Genomic DNA, 20,389 nt, shown 5'->3' on the forward strand with positions numbered 1-20,389 from the left:
CGCCATCGATAAGAAACATTACTGTGCAGCCATATTCATCGACCTGGCCAAGGCTTTTGACTCTGTCAATCACCACATCCTCATCTGCAGACTCGATAGCCTTGGTTTCTCAAATGATTGCCTCGCCTGGTTCACCAACTACTTCTCTGATAGAGTTCAGTGTGTCAAATCGGAGGGCCTGTTGTCCGGGCCTCTGACAGTCTCTATGGGGGTGCCACAAGGTTCAAATCTTGGGCCGACTCTCTTCTCTGTATACATCAACGATGTCGCTCTTGCTGCTGGTGAATCTCTGATCCACCTCTACGCAGACGACACCATTCTGTATACATCCGGCCCTTCTTTGGACACTGTGTTAACAAACCTCCAAACGAGCTTCAATGCCATACAACACTCCTTCTGTGGCCTCCAACTGCATTTAAATGCTAGTAAAACTAAATGCATGCTCTTCAACCTATTGCTGCCTGCACCCGCCCGCCCGTCCAGCATCACTACTCTGGACGGTTCTGACTTAGAATATGTGGACAACTACCTAGGTGTCTGTTTAGATTGTAAACTCTCCTTCGCAAACAAAGCATCCTTCACTCATGCTGCCAAACATACCCTCGTAAAACTGACCATCCTACCGATCCTCAACTTCGGCGATGTCATTTACAAAATAGCCTCCAATACCCTACTCAATAAATTGGATGCAGTTTATCACAGTGCCATCCATTTTGTCACCAAAGCCCCATACTACCCACCACTGCGACCTGTACGCTCTCGTTGGCTGGCCCTTGCTTCATACTTGTCGCCAAACCCACTGGCTCCAGGTCATCTACAAGAGCCTGCTCGGAAAAGTCCCCCCTTATCTCAGCTCGCCGGTCACCATAGCAGCACCCACCTGTAGCACGTGCTCCAGCAGGTATATCTCTCTGGTCACCCCCAAAACCAATTCTTCCTTTGGCCGCCTCTCCTTCCATTTCTTCTGCCAATGACTGGAACGAACTACAAAAATCTCTGAAACACTTATCTCCCTCACTAGCTTTAAGCACCAGCTGTCAGAGCAGCTCACAAATGACTGCACCTGTGCATAGCCCATTTATAATTTAGCCCAAACAACTACCTCTTCCCCTACTGTATTTATTTATTTTTCTCCTTTGCACCCCATGATTTCTCTCTACTTTGCACATTCTTCCACTGCAAATCTACCATTCCAGTGTTTTACTTGCTATATTGTATTTACTTCGCCACCATGGCCTTTTTTTGCCTTTACCTCCCTTATATCACCTCATTTGCTCACATTGTATATAGACTTATTTTTCTACTGTATTATTGACTTTTTGTTTGTTTTACTCCATGTGTAACTCTGTGTTGTTGTATGTGTCGAACTGCTTTGCTTTATCTTGGCCAGGTTGCAATTGTAAATGAGAACTTTTTCTCAAATTGCCTACCTGGTTAAATAAAGGTGGAAAAAAAAAAAAAAAAAAAACACACAGCTCCCCTCACTGCAGAGCAGGCGAGAGCAGGTTGCAGTACATCTGGTGAAGGACATGCACACTCTTGACCATCCACTGAATGACCTGCTCCCTCCAAAAAGAGGTAACTGCACCACCTCCTGAGAAACAGCCATGAACTGTCCTGTATAACTGTCCGTACGAACTGCCGCTCTACCCACTGCTATCAGACTGTATAATAACTCTAGCAGTTAAATGGTTCTCCCAAAAATTATTTTGATTTTTTAAAATCACTTTTTAATACTTAAATTAGCATCATGAAAAATGTCCTGTAGTTTTTTCAATTGTTCAATATTCTATTGATGTCATGTATTTTAAATGAGTGTTTCGAAATGATTAGTAATGTAAATTCTGTGAGCCAGAATAAATCAACTCAAACTCATGTTCAGGTATGTTGGCCACGCCCACTAATTGGCCAAACCTGATCTTAATGAGTGCTCGTTTCCTTTGAAATGGGCTCTGTTTGAATAGACAAACATTAACAGCTTTGTATGAGTTCAAAAAAATACACGGCATGCTAACTCCATCCTGGTGATGCAGTAGACTAATCCCATGGATGGAGAGCAGAAGATCATAGGTTCAACGCCATGCCACAATACAAGATACATATTTTTATAATTAATGCCTAAACAAATGAATTTCCATGTGTCCTATCGGTGCTTGAGTTTGAAAACAAACTAAGATAGCAGTGTTATTAAAAGTATTTTTGAAACATGTTCTCGGGAACATTATTTAAATACATTAAACTAACTTGTAATTTCAGTTCTCAGAAAGTTCATAAAACATTTTGCATTAAAAATATCTTATGGCTTGAATCCCGCTAACGGGATCGATATGACAACAGCCAGTGAAAGTTTAGGGCGCCAAATTCAAAACAACAGAAATCTCATAATTAAAATTCCTCAAACGTAGAAGTATTTTACCCCATTTTAAAGATAAACGTGTTGTTAATCCCACCACAGTGTCCGATTTCAAAAAGGCTCTGCGACGAAAGCACAGCAAACAATTATGTTAGGTATAGTTGTCTGTGAGTCACAAGGTTATTCAGGGGTGAAACATATTTATCATTCTAGTATTCATCGACTTTCCATAGACTTAGAGCATTGGCCTAGCATGCTAAATCCATTGCAAGAAAGGTGTTGCTTTGGCCATGTAGATTTAGACACTTCTTGAGGAAGCCTTCATCCACTGAGGGACATCACTACTAGGAAAGGTGTCACTTGAAGCCCACTGTTAGTAAACCTAACTGTGATTGGCCTAGGGGGGTGAAGAGTGACCCGATGTTTGGATGAGGATTAAAGCCACATGAAACAGCATGGTGGAGAGTTTCAATCAGCTACAAGCATTTGTAGGGAGAGGAAATGTCCATGGCCGTTGTATTTAAAAGTGCTAGAACCAAACACCTTGTCTTTCACCACAGATTTCCACTCATGGGCCCCGTCCAGGCAAAGACATCTAGGGAGTTGTTTGTCTGACAGAGTAAGTCTAGGCAAATATCACACCTGAGGGAAGTTACTGAGTGATAGCAACAGCTTCAGGCAGAGCTTGGAAAGCTGTCTCAAGGTGTGTTCCAGAAGTCAGGTCAATTATTCTCAAGAGTCAAGAGGTGAGCTATTGGGATCGGGGCATGTTGTTTTCTCCAAGTGTCCTCAGCTGTACAACTCCCCGGTGTGGAAATGATGAACAACATGGAATGTGTGATATGGCTTAATCAATGGTTTGAGTGATGCTCCATTTAAACGGGATAGTGTGTGTGCACGCGTGCGCGTGTGTCTGACAAATAATGAATCTGTTTCAACTTTTATAATCCAGCATGTTAGGAAATTGTCTGAATAAGAACAATTTTTTCTGGATTTTCTTTACAGCTGTGAGATCACACTTATATTAAACAGCCTGTCCCTCGTTCACTGGCTCTAAGTCTCATATTTGAAATTATTCTCCCATGGACATCAATGCATGACTAAGTGACAAAGTGGAAAAAGTCAAACATTTGGAAATGATCAACTATGACCATCCCAACAGGGATCAATGGCCCAGCTAACAGTGATAAGCGTTCAAATCTACAAAAAAAGACCCACAGTCTGAGCTAGAAAAGCAAGGACATGGAAATGTGGCTGTTAAAGGTTAGAATGATTTATTTTGGCACTCAAATAAATGGAGCTAGAACAACCGGAGCCATCACCATCAGAACCTCTCCCATTGTTCTAACAATCCCAGTATTCCGGTATCCATTCTCTGAACTCGGTTTAGGGACAGAAAAACTGGAGCACCACTTTGTTGTTCGGTCAGCAGTCCAAACTTCCTGAATTGCCACCATTCCCATTGATAACATTGTTGGCTGTCTGCAGAACTGATGACGGCCCCCGTCAACTGACAAGGGAGTTTACTCATCAAACCTTGATAATTCAAGTTCCAGGGAGTGTCACAATTACAAGAAACTTTGATGACGTGGCAGCAAGGTCTTAAGCACTGAGATTGCTGTCATCAAACTACACACACAGTACAGACATGTTGAGTACAGTGGCAGAATTTGACCACTGTTTTAAATAAACCCTGTGGACACCACTATCTAGTGACGTGTGTACTCAGCATACTGGCATCTGGGTCCGTTGAATCCTGCAGGGCCATCACAGAGCTACGACGAGTCCTCTTGACACTGGCCATCGGTAAAGGACTCTCCGGAACTGCAGACAGATGGGGGAGAGAGAAAAGTATTATATAAAAAAATATTAAAATACTTTTGCCCTCAGAAAAGCCTCAATTCATTAGGGAATGGACTCCCCACGGTGTGGAAAGCGTTCCACAGGGATGCTGGCCCATGTTGACAACAATGCTTCCCAAAGTTGTGTCAAGTCGGCTGGATGTCCTTTGGGTTGTGGACCATCCTTGATACACACGGGAAACTGTTGAGCATGAAAAACCCAGCAGCGTTTCAGTTCTTGACACTAACCAGTGTGCCTGGCACCTACAGTACTACCATACCACTTTCAAAGGCACTTAAATCTTTTGTCTTGCCCATGTCTCGATTGTTTCATGGCTTATATTTACTCAAATGTATGTCGTGCCAATAGAGCAATTTGAATTTGTGAGAGAGAGATTCAGTTTCAACGTCTTTTACAGGGTTGCAGGTGTGACTGCAGGGAACAGTGAAAATCTCAGGCTCATGCAGGATTAAGTGAAATAAAATAATGAATATGGTAATAAAAAACAATAGAAATTGAAATTACATCATAACTGTAGCTGTGTTGAATAAATAAATGTCCATTGGGTTGGAGGCAGAGTAAAGACTGTTGAGGGGGTGGTCTGGAAAACCCAAACACATACCTATAAATAGTAAAACCAGAGAAGCTGATAATCATTTTGCAGTGGTTTTCCAGAGCTGTATATATATTTTTGCTCTGAGAAAGCTGGACTGCAGTTTATTATTTAAATTACTTTTCTCTCGTCTCCTGTCTTTGTATTGGAATTTTTTTGGGGGGAGATTTCAAGGTCTTTATACTGTAATTTTGAAGAGCATTTATCAAATGCATGTGTCAACAATGAAAGTGTACAGTTGCTTATTTCAAAAGTATGTATGTCAGAACGCATTCGGCATCATGGCTGCAAGGATGAGGATTCTTGATGGAAACGCAGACTCAGTTATTTGTGTGCACTGTGAACCAAAGTACTTTGTACTAAATGGTAGAGTTTTAATCTTGTTAATAAAATAAAACCTGATTCTGGTATGTATCAGTGTGCAATACATTTGATTAGATTGAACTACACCACAAGTAGAAGAAAGGCTGTAAAGTCTGTGGCACACAGCTCTTCTGTACGTTGTCAGCACTTTGATCAAAATGTTACAGGCTTTGGTTTTTCCATTTGTTTTCATTCGATTTGAGTTATTAGGATCCCCATTATCCGACGCCAATGGCGACAGCTCGTCTAACTGGGGTCTGATGTATAACAAAAAAGACATTACAGACAAAATACTTTACAATTTACATTAAAAACACTAACATGTAGTGTGTGTGCACATCTCAGTTACACATACATGTCAGTACATACACACAACAAGTAGGTCACATGGGGGAGAGGTGTTGTGCCGTGAGGTGTTGCATTATTTATTTTTTTAAATCAGGTTTGCTGTCCACTTGCGCTATATTAGATGGAAGGGAGCCATGCAGTCATAGCTCTGTATAATACTTTACATTTCCTTGAATTTGTTCTGGACCTGGGGACTGTGAAAAGACCCCTGGTGGAGTGTGTGTGTGTGTGTGTGTGTGTGTGTGTGTGTGTGTGTGTGTGTGTGTGTGTGTGTGTGTGTGTGTGTGTGTGTGTGTGTGTTGACTAGGCAAACCATTTGGAATTACCAACACGATTTTCTTATGAAAACAAGAAGTGGCACAGTCAGTCTTTCCTCAACTCAACTCTTAGCCAAGAGAGAGGCATACATAGTATTAATGTTAACTCCCTTATACTTTGCTTGAAAAAATGAAAAACAAATACCCTACTATCTAACACCACGCTCACTAAAATAAAACATTTCATAAAAAACACCCTACTCCACTATTGAAATCTATTTAGTCCTACCTCAGGCCAGCACTTAACACACCCTGTAACTCTTCTGACATCAAGTCACGCACAGCCATACTTAGCCAAGTACTTATTTTCCACCATAATTTGCAAATAAATTCATAAAAAATCCTACAATGTGATTTTCTGGATTTTTTTCTCATTTTGTCTGTCATAGTTGAAGTGTACCTATGATGAAAAGTACAGGCCTCTCTCATATTTTTAAGTGGGAGAACTTGCACAATTGGTGGCTGACTAAATACTTTTTTGCCCCACTGTACCTCTCTGCAGCTGCTAACACAACCTCAATTTTCGGCGACTTAGGTTCTTTCCCTGCAGTGCAGTTGATAACCATTGCAATGTTGGTTTATCCCTCTGTACTGGCACAGATCTACCAGTCATTCTACTCCTCTCAGAATCCCTCCCCCTTGACCCATCTTCCTCTACTTTCTTCACTGTCTCAGCATACCACAACTTCTGCACTACTCTAACCCTGGTAACCTCAACCTGCCTCTCTCACACGGGACATGTCTGACCCCAGCTCCATGGGCAATGCTACAATTAACACATACCACTACTTCCCCAATGTTACACATTCCTTTTTCTCACACCCTTCTACACACTTCTCACACGTAGGAACCTCCCACCTACACACTGCTGCCACATGCCTATAAGCTTGACACCTGTAACAACGTAATGTATTCGGCACAAAAGCTCGTACAGGATAACTTATATATCCTAACATCACTTTGTCGGGCAAAGACAATATCAAAACTCAAAAGAACAGACAACTCATGTTTCACCACTCACGCCACTCTTTCTGAGTCTCGCCAAACGACGAGCATCACAAACACTGGAAATCTTCCCCAGTTGGTCAAATTTCACATTTACCGCTACCCCAGTAATCACTGCTTTCAAATGTGCTATTTTCTTGAGAGCAAAACAATTCACATCTCTTGCCCCCATTCGTTTAACGTGGAGTGCCTGCTCCCTCTGACCAGCAGAAACAAGAACAATTATCACAAGACCACTTCTGGTTACCCTCACCGATTCCACAACACCCAACTCTGTTTTCACCCACCCTGAAACCACAAATGGATCAGCCAAAAGGCAAGGGTCAACTTTTTCCCAAAACTTCACTCCTACTATCACAGACTCATCTTTATCCTGACCCTCTGTGCAAGCCTCGGGCTCCGAGAAATTCACCACACCTACCACCTCCAATTGTCTTCAGTTCACTCTGCTTACACTTTCTAGCATTCTTCTTTAACAAACCATTTCTCTTTCTTCCACCATTTTTAACCAACTCAAGCTGACCCTCCCTCTCTCTATCTCTCTCTCTAAGACCTCTTCTGCCTATCTTTTTCCCTCCATTCCTTCTCCGTATTCCAAGTATACGTCTCCTTATAATAATACTGCATTTCCCGTGACATACATCTTGTTCTTGCCTTCTCAAGGGACACCATTTTACCAGCTCTCACAATTTATGTACAATCAGCACGTAGCGCTCAACAGTGCATCCCAATTGTAAAGTAGCTGCTTCGTCTTGATGGTCTTCTTTATCAATAGCTACTGCGAAGCTTTTCCATTTAAAACAAGCGCGCTCTTCCATCCACCATTTGAGCCAGCCCCGAGCACCACAAAACACAGGGCTTTTATAGGAAATTACAGCCAATCCCCAGCTACCTGTCTGATTAGCTAACTTGCTGCAAGGGCGTCTGATCACACTAGCCCCGCAACCCACTTATCCACCAATCCATCTTGTGACATAACGTTAACATTGCCACAAAGTTCAACGTTCTTAGCAACCAAGACACCATTTTTGAAACATGTACCTGAACCTGTCCCAGGTCATGACCCTAGCTTAATTAAGGTCAAGGGTGAGCGATGGGCCTAGTAACGTATATTATCTGCTTATGTGAGAATAGCATTACATGCCAGTGTGCTCTTCTCTCTCTCACACACACACACTGTGTGCGATGTAATGGGGGGGGGGGGGGGGGGCTCAATTCAAATAATGAGGCTGAATATATCCCCTGGAACTTGCTCAAAAACTCTGAATTGCCTAGTCTATGTTTGCGCTCACAAAATGCTTACTCAATGCTAGTCTACACTACCACCTGGTGGACATGGAATGTACCATAGATGGATTCAAAAGTGTTTTCGTTTTTGAATTATGAAATCACGTTCATAATTATCCTCAATCTCTAAACGTTGGGAGTTCAGGCTTTATTTGAAAAGTTTAAGGTTACTTTATCAATAGATCATAGGTGGCCAAGACTTAAACAGGTTTATTCACAGCTGTCCCCCAGTATAAGACCTTAATGAAGCAATAATACTGACCAAATTGAAGTGTCTTGAATTTTGTTTGCGTGTTCAAAAAATTATTTTCAGTCAATAATATTTAATGGCTTTTAGAAAGTGCTCACAACTTGTGTCAGGTTGTGTCTTTAGTTGTGTTTGTGTGTTCTACAGTCTTTTAAAGAGAGGGGTGACTGGGACAGGCAATGCCACATCCATAATGATCGGACCATCTTGAAACTATCTCTGTATAGCTAACTTTCATCAAGGTTTTATATGGTCTATAACTGGTGTGTGTGGCCAAAGAGCTCAATTTTCAACAAATGCAAATGCCTGGGGTCTGCTAAACGGCATCGGCGCTTGGTTTGGAACAGGTCCTATAGTCAGATGACATGAAAATAGAGCTCTTTGGCCACGCACACCAGTGGTGGGTTGTAAAAAAATGCCAATCCATGTTTTGACTTGAGACTTAAAACTCACAGATTTTTGCTAATATGTTCAGTCTCCCCAAAACGCTTGTCCATTTCATGTAACATCCATATACACTACATGGCTGAAAGTATGTAGACACCTGCTCGTCAAACATCTCATTCGAAAATCATGGCCATTAATATGGAGTTGGTACAAACCATCAACCAAAGCCAAAAGTGCTTGAATTTTTGCGCCAGGAGTGGCATAAAGTCACCCAACATCAAATGTGAAAGATTGGTGGAGAGCGGGCCAAGATGCATGAAAGTTGTGATTGAAAATCAGGGTTATTCCACCAAATATTGATTTCTGAGCTCTTCCTAAGTTAAAACATTAGTATTGTGTTGTTTACAAATGAATATTAAGTTATTTTCTTTGCATTATTTGAGGTCTGACAACACTGCATCTTTTTTTGTTATTTTGACCAGTTGTCATTTTCTGCAAATAAATGCTCTAAATGACAATATTTTTATCTAGAATTTGGGAGAAATGTCATCAGTAGTTTATAAAAATGAAACAACATTTTAATTTTACCCAATCACATACCTATAAATAGTAAAACCAGAAAAGCTGATAATTTTGCAGTGGTCTCTTAATCTTTTTTCGGAGCTGTATATATTTTTTGCTCTGAGAAAGCTGGACTGTAAGTATGTAGACATTGCCAGGTATGTTTATTTAAATTACTTTTGTCTCGTCTCTCCTGCCTTTGTACTGGGGGGTTTCAAGGTCTTTAAACTGTAAATATGAATAGCATTTATCAAATGGATGTGTCAACAATGAAAGTGTACAGTTGCTTATGTTCTTCACATTGGATGTACCGGAGTTAAAAGATTTATAAATGTAATGCATATGAAATGGAAAAGTAAAAAAAGAACAACAAGCATGTTAACCAAAGTACTCACATTATTTTTTATATATATAGACAGAATGATTCCATTAATAGGCCTACACTCTTTCACTGAACCAAATATACAACCCCGGGGGTTCTTCTTAACTGAACCAACATTTGTTCCATAAAGAACCTCGTAAGATGCTATTGATTAATTATTGCTACTAATAAAAATAAAAAATACAATTTATAGCTAAGAATACAATATAATAAACATACACTACATGTACAAAGTTATGTGGACACTTGCTCGTTGGACATCTCATTCCAAAATCATTGGTATTAATATTGAGTTGCGGCCCCCTTTGCTGTTATATTCGGTCGGGCACTGCTGTTGAGCAATTAGGCCTGGCTCACAATCAATGTTCCAATTCATCCCGAAGGTGTTCGATGTGGTTGAGGTCAGGGCTCAGTGTAGGCCAGTCACGTTCTTCCACACCAATCTCGACAAACCATTTCTGTATGGGCTTTGTGCACAAGGGCATTGTCATGCTGAATCAGAAAAGGGCCTTCCCCAAACTGTTGTCACAAAATCGGAAGCACAGAATCGTCTAGAATGCTGTAGTGTTAAGATTTCCCTTCACTGGAACTAAGGGGCCTAGCCCAAACTATGAAAAACAGCCCCAGACCATTATTCCTCCTCCGCCAAACTTTACGCTTGGTATTGTGCATGGTGACCTTAGGCTTGTGTGTGGCTGCTCGAGCATGGGAACACATTTCATGAAGCTCCAGACAAACAGTTATTGTGCTGACATTGCTTCCTTCCAGAGGCAGTTTGGAACTGAGTAGTGGGTGTTGCAACTGAGGACAGACGATTTTTACACGCTACGCGTTTCAGCACTCAGTGGTCTCCTTCTGTGAGCTTGTGTGGCCTTCCACTTTGTGGTTGAGCAGTTTTTGCTCCTAGAAGTGTCAGCTCTAGCAGGGCAGATATTTGACGAACTGACTTGTTGGAAAGGTGGCATCCTATGAAGGTGCCACATTGAAAGTCACGGAGCTCTTCAGTATGGGTAGTTTTACTGCCAATGTTTGTCTATGGAGATTGTATGGCTGTGTGCTCGATTGTATACACCTGTCAGCAACGGATGTGGCTGAAATAGCAGAATCTACTAATATAAAGGGGTGTGCACCACAGGAGGCTGTTGGGGGGAAGACAGCTCATAATAATGGCCATAATGGAGGGACAGGATAGGGACTCTTTACTGAGCTCACAAACATCATGTTTAAGTTCAGAGTTCTCCTGCTTCAGGCTGCTCAGAGATCCTCTTATTCAGTTCAGAATTCTTAACTCCAATCTTCCTCTTTTCACAGACGCTCTCCAACTCCTCCTCAGTCTGTCTCAAAACGTTGTATCATCAGAGACTACATATCAGAACCCGCTTCATCAGTAGTAGCATAGATTCGATGGATAAACGAGGATAAAATAGCTATTATTGTTAGAACTTTAAAGGCAATAAATAAATAAAAATCTGTGTCGTAAAAATGATCATGCGACTGAACCAATTCCGACACTTCCGGTTTCTGTCAACATCATTTACGCTAATTTCAGTAAATCCAAAAGTGTCAACGATAGATTGGTGAGTTGCTTGAACAAAGTAATCCACTTCAACAAGGAATGAAATCTCACAACTGCTAGACACAAGCAACAAATGAGCAACAATTGCACTCAATGGACGTATTGCCACGATGTGAGAAACAAATGCAAAGTGTCGCCTAATTTGCATCGCAAGAATGCTAGTTTGCAACCACCATAGCTAGCTAACGTTAAATAGTAATAGTTAGGTTGTTACAGTCAGTAGCTTGTTATTGTAAGCGTTGTTAGATTTGACAGTAAGCAAGGTTTGACATGGAATGTATGTTGCTCTTGGTTGGATAGCAACATAGCTAGTCATACAATATTTGAGTACCAGTTTACTAGTTAGCTAACTAGCTAGTAAAGAGCTAGCTACCAGTTTAGCTACTTTCACCAGTGCTTTGCTAGCGAAAGGTTAGCTAGCTAGTTGTCAACAGGAAATACAACACTTCACACATTTAGCGAAATACTTTAAGTGGTAATCTAACTAGTCTGTTAACGTTGGTTTTGGTCAGATTAGAATGGAGAACCAACTTTGATCGTCCATTTTGTTTGTTGTCATTATCTAACGTAAGCTAGTTAGCTCATTAACACGAGCTGCAAACTTGAGTTAAAGTGACTCTTAAGCCTACATTCAAAATGTGGCTCCAGCAAAGACTAAAGGGCCTACCAGGTGTGCTGTCAAGCAGCTGGGCTAGAAGAATGCTCATTGGACTGCTGGTTTTCCTCATCTTCTACTGGTACCTTAGCTCAGAGGGCGCTTTGAGGTTGTTTAGTGGCTCAGGTCAATCAGGGGGGCCTGCTGGACAATGCCTCCAGACTGAGATCCACAGGTGGAAGTCACTGGTGGACCGGGGGGAGGGAATCTACAGCACTCCCCAGGAGAAAGCGGTCACACCTTTTGTCACCGGTAACGGCCATTTCCTGGTGGACATTGACTCCAACAGACTGTGGGTGGCCTCGTCCTCCCAGCCCGGCTCGGCCCCTGTCCACCAGACTGAGTATTCGCCCATAGTGGGTGTCCACCTCCCTGGGAAGCGGGCCGAGGCGAGTGCAACCATGCTCTGGTTCCGCAAAGGGGCTGTCCTGTCCGTCCACTGTGTCCTCCCGGGGGACAGCTCCGGGTCAGCCCGTGACTGCCTCACCGTCCGAGAGGAGTTCATTGCCCACCGCAGCCGGCCCAACGTCTACCTCCAGAGGATCCACGTCAACAACCCCTCGGAGCGGGCCGCCACCCTGGAGGTTTCCACTGAACCGTCCTTGTTCGGGAGCAAGTTCTCAGCCAGCGTGGAGAAGGTGGAGGACAAAGACGTGGTGCTGTCGTCGGGCCGCGTGGTTCTGCCGGAGAAGAACCAGATATTGCTGGTGGTGGTGGCCACCAAGAAGCTGGGCAGCCGCATCCAGGTGGCGGCCAAGTCGGAGTATGCAGAAAGTGTGCTGTCGGTGGTGTGGACATCGGAGCCCATTGAGTCGACCAAGTTGCAGGAGACCTTCACTAGGCTTAGAGAGGGGGCCAAGAAAGAGCTGGGCGAGCTGCTGAGGGCTAACATAGAAGATCTGGTCCAGGACCACCAACAGGCCTGGATGGACCTCTTCATCTCTGGTAAGTAAAAGTCAACGCTGAGATGCCATGTCTTTTCTCTTTACAGTGCAAATACTGTGGTATTTAGTATGTGAGCTTTCTCATAGACTGTACAGGACAAAACAATTAATGGATGGGTAGTACCTTTTGATTTCAATCACTTTTTGACTGCACACCTTTTGATTTGAATACAAATTTTGTTAAGCAGGCTTTTATATAAAAATTTACTTTTTAATTCTTTAACGTCAATTATCAAAAAATGCGTTAACGTAATTTTCAAGTATGTTGTTTTGTAGACCCTATTTACATCATCTAAGGTGTTTGTGTTGTGCCCACCATCGGTTGAGACTAAGCTTACCCGGCTGCGTCTCGTAATATACAGCAGCATCGTACAGTGAAATATCAGAAGCCATTCACTTTCATTGGAAGGAAAGCGAGAGAAGCCGGACTGTGCGGGGAGAACCTTTGAGCAATGTGAGCATGGGCGAGGGAGCTGAGTAGGGTGGGACTAAAGTTGGCAATAGACGAACTTTATGCAAATTCTCCACGATATTGTGGCGCAAGTGACCAGTTGAAGCTCACCATGGCTTCCAAGACCCTACTGGATTGGCTGACAATGGCTATTGATGCCTAGCACTACCAAGCTTGTTTGCTAGCACCCACATGAGGGTGAAGCTAACGTGGCTAAGCGAGTATCGCTTGTATAGTTCAAACTAGGGTTGCAAAGGGTCTGAAACTTTCTGGTAAATTTCCAGCATCCCGGAGTTACCTCTTCACTGTTGACATTGAGACTGGTGTTTTGCAGGTACTATTTAAGCAGCCAGTTGAAGACTTGTGAGGGGTCTGTTTCTCAAACTAGACATTCTAATGTACTTGTCCTCTTGCTCAGTTGTGCACTGGGGCCTCCCACTTTTTCTGGTTAAAGCCAGTTTGCGTTGTTCTGTGAAGGGAGTAGTACATAGCGTTGTACGAGATCTTCAGTTTCTTGGCAATTTCTCACATGGAATAGCCTTCATTTCTCAGAACAAGAATAGACTGATGAATTTCAGAAAAAAAGTTTTGTTTCTGTCCATTTTGAGCCTGTAATCAATCGAACCCACAAATGCTGATGCTCCAGATACTCAACTAGTCTAAAAAATGCCAGTTTTATTGCTTCTTTAATCAGGACAACAGTTTTCAGCTGGGTTTTCTAATGCTCAATTAGCCTTTTAAAATGATCAACTTCGATTAGCTAGCACAACGTGCCGTTGCCTCTGTACGCCTATGTAGATATTTCATAAAAAATCTGCCGTTTCCAGCTACAATAGTGATTTACAACATTTTTATTTATTTAACCTATTTAACTAGGCAAGTTAGTTAATAACAAATCCTTATTTACTATGATGGCTTACCGGGGAACAGTTGCCTTGTTCAAGGGCAGAACGACAGATTTTTACCTTGACAGCTCGGGGATTCGATCCAGCAACCTTTCGGTTACTGGCCCAACGCTCTAACCACTAGGCTACCTGTTAAACTGTATTTCTGATCAATTTGATGTTATTTTAATGGACAAAAAAACAAGGCCATTTCAAAGTGACCCCAAACTTTTGAATGACAGTGTACATTTAAAGTGTTTTTAGATCATTTACGTTAATGTTATTTAAACTTATTATTTAACTTTTTTTTCCAAGAAATTATAAAATACTTTGGCAACCCTGCTTTGGAAGCTTGTAAATTATATGAAACTCAACCTTTTATATTTTCCAGTAATGAAGACATGGATGCTTTATGGTAGGGTGGGGTATGCAAAATGGGTCAACTTTGAGCACCTCTATCCGAAAATGTTTTGGCATTCAGGTCCAAACTCTGACCACTTCTAACATGGGAAACTACGTTTAGAATTTTTTGTTCAAATCAAAAGGGGTGCGGTCAAAAAGAGATTGAAATCAAATGTAACAACCCAGATGATATTAACACAACCCAGTATTTACAAAAATACAAGCATTCTATCTGATCATGATGAATGACTAACTAATGAATTATGAAGTTCTAGATCAAATGACTATGTAGCCATTTTCTGTTTCCAAATCTACTGTGTGTGTGTCTCCTGCAGGGGTGGAGATGCGTAAGATCACTGACTCGCATACGCCGTCCAGCGCCACGGTCAACACCACACTCTACTACGTCCTCTCGGCCTCGCCGGCACCCCTGCTAGACCGCCGCCTGGGCCCTGAAGAACGCGCCCGTCTGGAATCCAGCCTCAACTACGCCGACCACTGCTTTAGTGGGCATGCCACCATGCATGCCGATAACCTGTGGCCGGAGCGGGTCAGCAGTGTGGCCCAAGTCCTGCAGCTGGTCACCCTGTGGACCCTCACCCTGCAGAAGAGGGGTTGCAAGGTGCTTGTGGCGGCAGGTGCCCATGGCGTCATGCAGGGTGCCGTACTCAGCTTCGGAGGCCTCTCCTTCAACGAAAACCACCTGCAGTTCCAGGCGGACCCGGACGTGCTGCACAACAGCTATGCGCTGCGAGGCATCCACTACAACCAGGACCTGATCAACCTGGCTGTGCTTCTGGACGCCGAGGGCAAGCCCTTCCTGCACGTGTCGGTCAAACCCTTCCTGCATGTGTCGGTCAAGCCCCAGGAGAAACCCGTAGCGCTGTACGCCTGCGAGGCGGGCTGCCTCAACGAGCCGGTGGAGCTGACGTCGTCAATGGTAGAGTCCAAGGGCCACGTGTTCCCGGTGATGGTGACGCAGCCCATCACACCACTGCTCTACATATCCACAGACCTGCGCCACCTGCAGGACCTGCGGCACACACTGCACCTCAAAGCCATCCTGGCACACGAGGAGCACATGGCCAAGCAGGACCCGGGCCTGCCCTTCCTCTTTTGGTTCGGCGTGGCTTCTCTCATCACCCTCTTCCACCTCTTCCTCTTCAAACTCATCTACAATGAGTACTGCGGCCCCAGCGCCAAGCCCCTCTTCAGGAGCAAGGTATAATAACACAAACACAACAAACTGCTTTGAACTGATGAACAAAAAAACTGTCCAAATTGTGCTCTTCTCGCTTAGTTTGTGTGTGGTGGAGAATTCCCTTTCACTTTCATTCCTCCTTGGGTGTCTTTCTCTGTCTCAGCAGGGCCATAGTTTGGATGTGTGCTTGGGATGTTTTTTGGAGTGGATTTGCATAATTGCTGTGCTCAGCCTCGCCCTTTTTTTCTGCTGTCTTCCGTACAAACAATAATTTATTTGGTGATTTCTCATTTTGTGTGAAATGAATCAGTTTGTGAAGACATTTGACGACAAATGCTCTAATCGGAAAGTAAGGGCACAATTTATTTAGCAATACATAGCCTATTAGGAATACATTCTAACATTCAAATTTTATTTGAAAACTTCTGTCATTGAACGCACCAGTGTTAGTCCTCATTTAAAGTGGTGGACCATCCCAGTTCTGTTTCTCAACATTTCACTACATGCAGTAATGCAAGTTGTTTTAATCCATCGATTTCCAAACCCTTACATATATTTCCAAATGTAGCCTATAGCATTTCCCGTCTGTGTGAAAGCAAACAAATATTTTTTGCCCCCAACCATAAGCCTCTAGTGTAGCTAATGTATGTTGTTTAAGATTAGTTCACCCTCTTTTTAATCCCTATACTGGTGCCTTGAAGTCTCTTCTCAATCAACAATGGTGTAAATGTGGGTTTCCAATCTTTTCAGTTCTGTTCGCTTCTATTGTAGCCTAGTTACTACCACCTCAATTTGATACACGGCATACTAATTTCGAGAGGTTTAAAGTACACTGAACAAAAATATGAACATGTTTCATGAGCTAAAATTTAAGGTCCCAGAAATGTTCAATACTCACAAAAAGCTCATTTCTCTGTGTTGTGCACAAATTTGTTTACGGCCCTGTTAGTGAGCATTTATTCTTTGCCAAGATAATCTATCCACCTGACAGGTGTGGCATATCAAGAAGCTGATTAAACAGCATGATCGTTACATAGGTGCACCTTGTGGTGGGGACAATAAAATGTGCAGTTTTGTCACACAACACAATGCCACAGACCTCGAGTTTTGAGGGAGCATGCAACTGGCATGCGGACTGCAGGAATGTCCAACAGAGCTGTTGCCAGAGAATTGAATGTTAATTTCTCTACCATAAGCCACCTTCAACGTCGTTTTAGTGCATTTGTCAGTATGTCCAACCGGTCTCACACTGCAGACCACTTGTAACCACGCCAGCCCAAGACCTCCACGTCCGGTTTCTTCACCTGTGGGATCGTCTGAGCGGGTGCTGAGTAGTATTTCTGCATGTAATAAAGCCCTTTTGTGGGGAAAAACTCATTCTGATTGGCTAGGCCTGGCTCCCCAGTGGTTAGGCATGGCTCCCCAGTGGGTGGGCCCTATGCTCTCCCAGGCCCACCCAAGGCTGTGCACTTGCCCAGTCATGTGAAATCCAAAGATTAGGGCCTAATGAATTTATTTCAATTGACTGATTTCCTTATATGAGCTGTAATTCAGGAAAATCTTTAAAATTGTTGCATTTTGCGTTTATATTTTTGTTCAGTATAAGGCTAGGCTAAGGAACTGTCTGTGCTATGTCTCAAAATTAGAAAGAGAGACACCAAAACTGGAACACAAACGGGTCCAACGTGGTGGTACGAACTAGTCCGGGAATTATCCGAAAGCTTCTTGATGCCTGTCTCCAATCATGTACAAATACCCATCTATCTATAGCATTGGTTGCAAAATTAGATGTCTCTGTTTTATAATAATGGGCATTACAAAGGAGGAACATTTCTACTGTAAGTGGTTGCCTTTGATTAGTTTTGACTGAGTGCTGCCAGTAAATCCCTTTCACCATGTTACATTGTTTTGATTGGGCTGTTTTTTGGGATGGTGGTTTCTATTGATTCACTCTGACTAAATTAAGAAATTAAATTGACAGAAGGACTTGGTTCTCGCTGATATTCAGAGAGCTTGCTGTTTCTCATACGTATGTGTGGATAGGTATTTGACCTATCCCCAACCGATTCCTAGCCGCTAGCTCCTATGCTCTTGTGGTCTTGACGACGGCCAATGCAATGTTGCAGTAGCTTAACATTGTTTTCTAATGTGCCAGGTGGAATTGCTGCCATATTTCTTACACCTTTCCAATCCTCTCAGATCTCCACATTTGCTCAGGGGGTAGAAGCCCTGGTTTAAATTAGCTCTATTGTCGATTTGGGATTGGGTCGTCAGCCAGTAGGAGCTTGCTTCAGTAAACAGCCTTGCATTTCCTGTTTCCTCTTCCTGTTTGTAACCCTCCCCTTTAACCTCACCAGGTGACGAAGCCAAGTGAGGAAATGGAAGCTTAGGAAGCAGCCATGACATCACAGGTGCAGAGTAGCAGCCAGCGATGGCAGCATGAGACAAATTACATTTCCATAAAGTGTGTTACTGTTCATGTCATTGTTTGTCAATGATTTGCATTGAGATGGTCAAGAATGTTTATTTGACTTTTGACATTGTTGGAGCTGAATTCAGAGAAACATGTTGGAGCTGAATTCAGAGAAACATGTTGAAGCTGAATTCAGAGAAACATGTTGAAGCTGAATTCAGAGAAACATGTTGAAGCTGAATTCAGAGAAACATGTTGAAGCTGAATTCAGAGAAACATGTTGAAGCTGAATTCAGAGAATGAAGCACACCTCACCTGATGACCTCTTTCATTGGCAAGGCTAACGAAAGTCTGTCACTGTTTACAATGCTTCCATTTATTTTGGCTGGATGACCCCCTCGGTTTGAACGAAGAATAGGGATTCTATTTATATGGTTCTAGACATAGCTCTGTTTTGTTTCTACCATATAGAATTCTGAAAAATGTCAGTTATCCCTTCACCTTTTTTCAAGATGGTGGAAACCTAACCCAAGCTACACACATATATATTTTACCCTGCGATCATAACCAAGTGGGAAGGTGGTATTTACCGCGTACGCCTGGGGAAAATCCACTGGTAATTACTAGAGGTAAACTTGTTTATCATCCCTGAGCTCCTACTTCTCCCACATGCTGACCTCTGACGTCACCTACTAAGGAAATGACCTCTAACAAAATTTTCAGCAATTTAATCCAACAAAACATTATTTATAAAAAGCAATCAATTAATATTGTTTTTGAAAACCGTAATTTGATCAACTAAAAGTACAGCTATTAACGCTGTGGTTGACTCCGCTTGTTGGCCATTAGCCAATCTGCGTTTGTCAACGAGTTCAATGCATGTGAACATGTCCAACTGGAATTTACGACTTCACAAGTGGTTATTATTGCAGCTTTACAAAATCATCTCCAGTAACAATGGATTGAGATGTAAACATTGACATTTAAATGAGCCATGGTTCTTTTAGTTGGTTTACTTAAATTGGTTTTGTAGCCTGTATGTTTCCAGTTTCCACTGCCACTTCACACTGTTCACTCTGAGACATTAAAACTGAAATAGAATTACATTTGGACATGTAGTAGATTTGTCTACTCTTAACATTTAAATGTGCGGTTGCAGCACATTATGTTAATTGATCCACCATGATTTAGTGAAATAATGCACATTAACTTAATGTTTAAATACTCCACAATTACTAGATAAGCTGAGTTTCTACAACTCTGATTTATTGTGAAGTGTGACTTAATTGTTTTCTTCAGTTTTTGTGCGTTTTTTTTGTTGCATTTATTGTTCATCTTTGTTTATATAGCATTTTTAAGGGCTTTTTTCGCATCAGTTATTTTGTTTGTAACTAACTACTGAGTGTGCCTTAACAAGTTTAATTTATTCTGATTACACCTAGAATTTGGTTGGATTGTATTTGAATATTGTATGATAATGTGATTTGGGGGAAAATATGTTGTAAGTTTATTTCAATTTGGATAAAGAATAAATGTATACAAAGAATTTGAATTAAGATGTAAATATGTTAAACAATTTCTGACAGTATACATTAACTTGTTTGTGAATTGAAAGTGAAATCTGTATTTCTAATCAAAGTTATTAGGCTCTATGCACGTGTGAAGGGGTTTTAATTATGGTTTTAATTAAATTGGTTTAATTACCAAAGGATGGTATATAGCTCTTAAACTACATATTGTTTTCGACTAAATTGAATGTCCTTTGCATTCTCTCACCCCACCAAAAATAAAATGATATCAAAGATGGTCAAAACCCACAAGGCTTAATTAGTAATGCAACATGGGGTTTAAATGCATGACAATAAGTATTTCTCTGATTTTCCTTTTATTATGGAGCCGACACTGAATTAGGCAAATCAATAACTGCATTCTAGTTATAATTTCCCTTGGTCCCTTGTTCCATTATTCGGCATACTGTAATTTCCCCTTATTTCCCTTTTTATTTAAGTATTCAAGAATAGATAAGCAAATATTCATGGGTGGATGCAGCTGTCATTGAGACCCATATACAGCAAAAGCAATTACACACTATTCATTGAAGATGCAATATGCAGAAATCGCTTCTCCATTTCCTGGTTGCTAAAATTCTAGTGGTTTT

The 20,389-nt window shown here is 42.0% G+C and overlaps 1 protein-coding gene across 1 annotated transcript; it reads left to right on the forward strand.

Annotated features, from left to right (window-relative positions):
• The first annotated feature begins 11,199 nt into the window (after positions 1 to 11,199).
• On the forward strand, positions 11,200 to 20,037 carry LOC109907961 (uncharacterized protein KIAA2013 homolog). Its single transcript, XM_020506276.2, has 3 exons — positions 11,200 to 12,881; positions 14,953 to 15,839; positions 18,176 to 20,037. The coding sequence occupies exons 1-3, from the start codon at positions 11,918 to 11,920 to the stop codon at positions 18,206 to 18,208; spliced, it is 1,884 nt and encodes a 627-aa protein (XP_020361865.1). The 5' UTR covers positions 11,200 to 11,917; the 3' UTR covers positions 18,209 to 20,037.
• The last annotated feature ends 352 nt before the right edge of the window (positions 20,038 to 20,389 follow it).

The sequence above is a fragment of the Oncorhynchus kisutch genome, linkage group LG17 (assembly GCF_002021735.2).
Source record: "Oncorhynchus kisutch isolate 150728-3 linkage group LG17, Okis_V2, whole genome shotgun sequence".
NCBI classification, from domain to species: domain Eukaryota; kingdom Metazoa; phylum Chordata; class Actinopteri; order Salmoniformes; family Salmonidae; genus Oncorhynchus; species Oncorhynchus kisutch.